This window comes from Aethalodelphis obliquidens, unplaced genomic scaffold (genome assembly GCF_003676395.1).
Source record: "Aethalodelphis obliquidens isolate GAN/ISIS:26980383/991018 unplaced genomic scaffold, ASM367639v1 scaffold16, whole genome shotgun sequence".
Taxonomy (NCBI): Eukaryota; Metazoa; Chordata; class Mammalia; order Artiodactyla; family Delphinidae; genus Aethalodelphis; species Aethalodelphis obliquidens.
The window spans coordinates 27,205,739-27,209,432 of record NW_020837960.1 but is presented as its reverse complement, the minus strand read 5'-3'; the positions used below and the strand labels follow the sequence as shown (position 1 = coordinate 27,209,432).

Below are 3,694 nucleotides of genomic sequence, written 5' to 3'. Positions count from 1 at the left end.
GAGAACACATGGAATGTTTCACAAAAATCTTTTTTTATCAGCCCATTAACCTATTTACAAGGGTAAAGTGAGTATTTTTTAAGGGATAAACTTTGCCCGCCCTTACACTTAATTTAAATGATGTTGCTAAGAGGTATTAACTGAGAATAAGATTAAAATATGTATATAACAAAACCTTAAAATCTTAAGTGAAAGCCATTTAACTAATATTTAAAACCTCTGCAATTATTAGTTTATTAGTATCATCCAGGACTCAGATGTTCAGTATTCCTCCTGAAATTACATAAAACAAATGCAAATGGAAAGAATCCAAGTCAAAATTATATAACAAAACAGCACTCCATCACAAAAGCGTGTAAAATTACAAGAACGCTATTTTAAAACACTGGCACTTTAAGAGAACGATAATCTCAAAAACCACAAAATTGCCAAATTGTTCCCTAAACTGTTAAGCAGATAAACATATGACCCTGATGAATGAGCTTGAGTTTTGTAGAGAAAAATCAAATTCAAATAAATCAGGTAATTCACACTGAAATACAAAGCTTGTCTTCCTCCCTCATGTCTACTTCGTTTATAAAGGGGCAAACCATAATATAGGAAAATATACCCAATTTAAAATGTGGTATACAATTTTAAAAGTTGGCCCATTAAAAATACCTTTAATGGAGGATCTCAAGTTTCCTAAACAATCCATATTTAGATAAATAGGAGAAGACATTTACAGCCAGCACTTTTTCTCCAGAGCCTTTGTTGGGACTAATTATCAACAACAACAACAAAACATAATATGGCAGTCTTGTATTTTAAGCTCACGCTTTTGGGGATACATTCTCAGTCTTAAACGTGGGAACTGCAAATATAACTGCCATTACATGGTAATGGGAGTTAAAGGATGTAGAGTCCTCATGTAAAGATCAGAACATACTTTTCTATTAGTCCTTCAAGGACAGACTTTCAAAATGTTTGATTCTAATAATCCCGTGCTGTGAGTAGATTGGTTACTCTTCACTTTGTAAATGAACCTGGGCTATGTGAAATCTGATATCAACCGATCAAGATTTGAGTTTCAGTTATGGATGAAAACTGTCTCAATTAAACTTTTATTACCCTCATCATGAGTATGCAGGGTGTGTACACAAAAGCTTTTTATCAGCTAACTATACGAAAGATAAACACTGTAATAATTCGTGTGATCCAAAATGGGCAAAAGCAAAAGACTAGCTTCCCCTTAGGAAGAAAATTTTCAGACCTATGAAAAGGACAACAATACTAATAAAAAAAATTGTATTTACTTAGAAGCATTCAGAATGTCAACAAAACAGCTGCAACTTTTCTTTTTTTTTGCAATTACAGAGTGGTATTCAGTTAACAGAACAACAATTATTTCGTATAAGCTGCATCAGAGACAACTGAAGATGAAAAAACTACCATCCCCATATATAACTAATTTGTGCTGTGCACCAACAAGAACCTGCTTTAAATTTCCATGCCAATTTACAACCCCCATACTGTACCAGGCAAGGTTAGTGGCTATTGAAAATACCACCAGGACAGGGCTATCTAAAGACACATTCGGTAGTGTGTTAACTATACAAAAAAAGACACTGTACAGTTTAAAAACAAATCTTACACAGCCTTACATTTCAATTTTTTTCTTTAAAAGGAGTGAGTTGTGTACAGGGGGGTTAAATGCTTTATAGACAAGAAAAAAAAAACTGCGCTAGAACCAACTTATTCATCATCATCATCTTCTTCTTCCTCTTCATCCTCTTCATCCTCCTCCTCCTCCTCATCCTCTTCATCTTCCTCATCTTCCTCCTCTTCCTTCTTTTTCTTGCTTTTTTCAGCCTTGACGACTCCCTTTTTTGCTGCATCAGGCTTCCCTTTAGCTCGGTATGCAGCAATATCCTTCCAAAATAAAGGCAGCAAGAAAGTGGTTGGAAAGACAAAACAGTTAAGGAGAGAAATAAAAGTAACATGGCAAAACTTTATGAAAAAACAAGGACTCAGATACACTAAAATAACACATTATCTGCACTCACATCTGTGGACTTTCAGAAACACACGTAAAAATATTATAATTGTAAATAATCCGTAACTCATGGAATGACACGGTTTGACATTAGCATTGTTATGCCTCACTAAAGTACAACCATGTACCACATCCTAAGTTCAGTTTATTAAAACTAGAATGTAGAGACTGATTAAAGGGTAGACACTGCCACCTTCTGAATGCAAAAACGCATTCTACAGGTTTATACTGTCAGACCCTAATCCATAGTAGAAAATCTTGTCTTAAAAAAAAAAAAGTTATTTGCCACTAAGCATGCAATTAGGTTAAGAAACATCTAGAAATAGATACATTTCTCGAAAATGACTAAATAAGATAAACTCTAACTTTACTTTTAATATTTCAACTCAAAGTATAGAGGCTACAGCTTTTTCTTATTTTATTATATCAATTTACTATACAGATCAACAAACTCATAACTTTCTAAGTTTTTTTTTTTTTAAATCTTAAGGGAGGGAAAACATAAATGTTTCAGGGTGTTTATGAACAATACAGGTTACGTTACTTGGTCCAGCCTATTTTTATGTTGTGTGCCTGATCATTTAAAATACTTAAATCATTTGACTCAAAGTGACTACCAAAATCTTCATAAATCTGGATACCGGAGAATAACAAAACCACCCGAGTCAAATAACGTTAAGTCAAACAACACTAACAATTTATTTGATCTTCTACGTTCTTTAAAACATGGAAAGGGACTTAAGAGTACAGCCAATGGCATGCTGAATAGCTGTTATACTTAAAACTGCATTACACCTCCAACTCTTAGGCATCATAGTAGGAGATTAAGATGCAGGACCAAGGACAGTCATCCATCTAACACCTGGCACACCCTTTCACCGCTACACCAAGCCAATCCATACTTACCTTTTCGTACTTTTCCTTCAGTTTAGCAGCCTTCTTCTCATAAGGCTGCTTGTCATCTGCAGCAGTGTTATTCCACATCTCTCCCAGTTTCTTTGCAACATCACCAATGGATAGGCCAGGATGTTCTCCTTTGATTTTTGGACGATACTCAGAACAAAACAAGAAAAAGGCCGAACTAAAAAGAGAGATTTAATTTTAGAATTGTAGGTTTACCAACAACTGTGTTGTATTGCTGTATAAAAGCTGCTTCTAATTTCTACCACATATTTCACAGGATATAAATATTATGAAACGCTAAATATCCCTCATTAAACTTAATTTACACAACGATCTAACTTATGACACCACTAGCTGAACATACACTATTTATTAGCGTTCCCAAAGAACATTCTGCAAATTACTCTCAGACTGATGGTACTTCTCAGGAAAGAAAAGAATTAAAATTACACTTAGGAGATATATTGGGTGAAGGAGGCCAGAATCCAATTCCACTGCTCTAACTAAAACTGCCATCCAACAGGAATTTTATTTACAAAATTTAAACATACCAATGTGAGTTAGCGAAGAAACTTTGATTACGGACTCCACAAGGTGGCTTGCTAAATTTGTCTGATTCTACTGCAAAACACTCCTTGAAAATAAAAACGGGCAAGATACTTACGGAGGCCTCTTGGGTGCATTGGGATCCTTGAACTTCTTTTTTGTCTCCCCTTTAGGAGGGATATAAGTTTTCATTTCTCTTTCATAACGGGC

General features: G+C 34.7%; 1 protein-coding gene across 1 annotated transcript; it reads right to left on the bottom strand.

The window, feature by feature from the left end:
* Positions 1 to 209: 209 nt before the first annotated feature.
* On the bottom strand, positions 210 to 3,691 carry HMGB1 (high mobility group box 1; the record flags this gene model as incomplete). Its single annotated transcript, XM_027116125.1, has 3 exons — positions 210 to 1,911; positions 2,942 to 3,116; positions 3,603 to 3,691. Coding segments are annotated over 3 exons (441 nt in total), but the record flags the coding sequence as incomplete, so codon positions are not given.
* Positions 3,692 to 3,694: the final 3 nt, after the last annotated feature.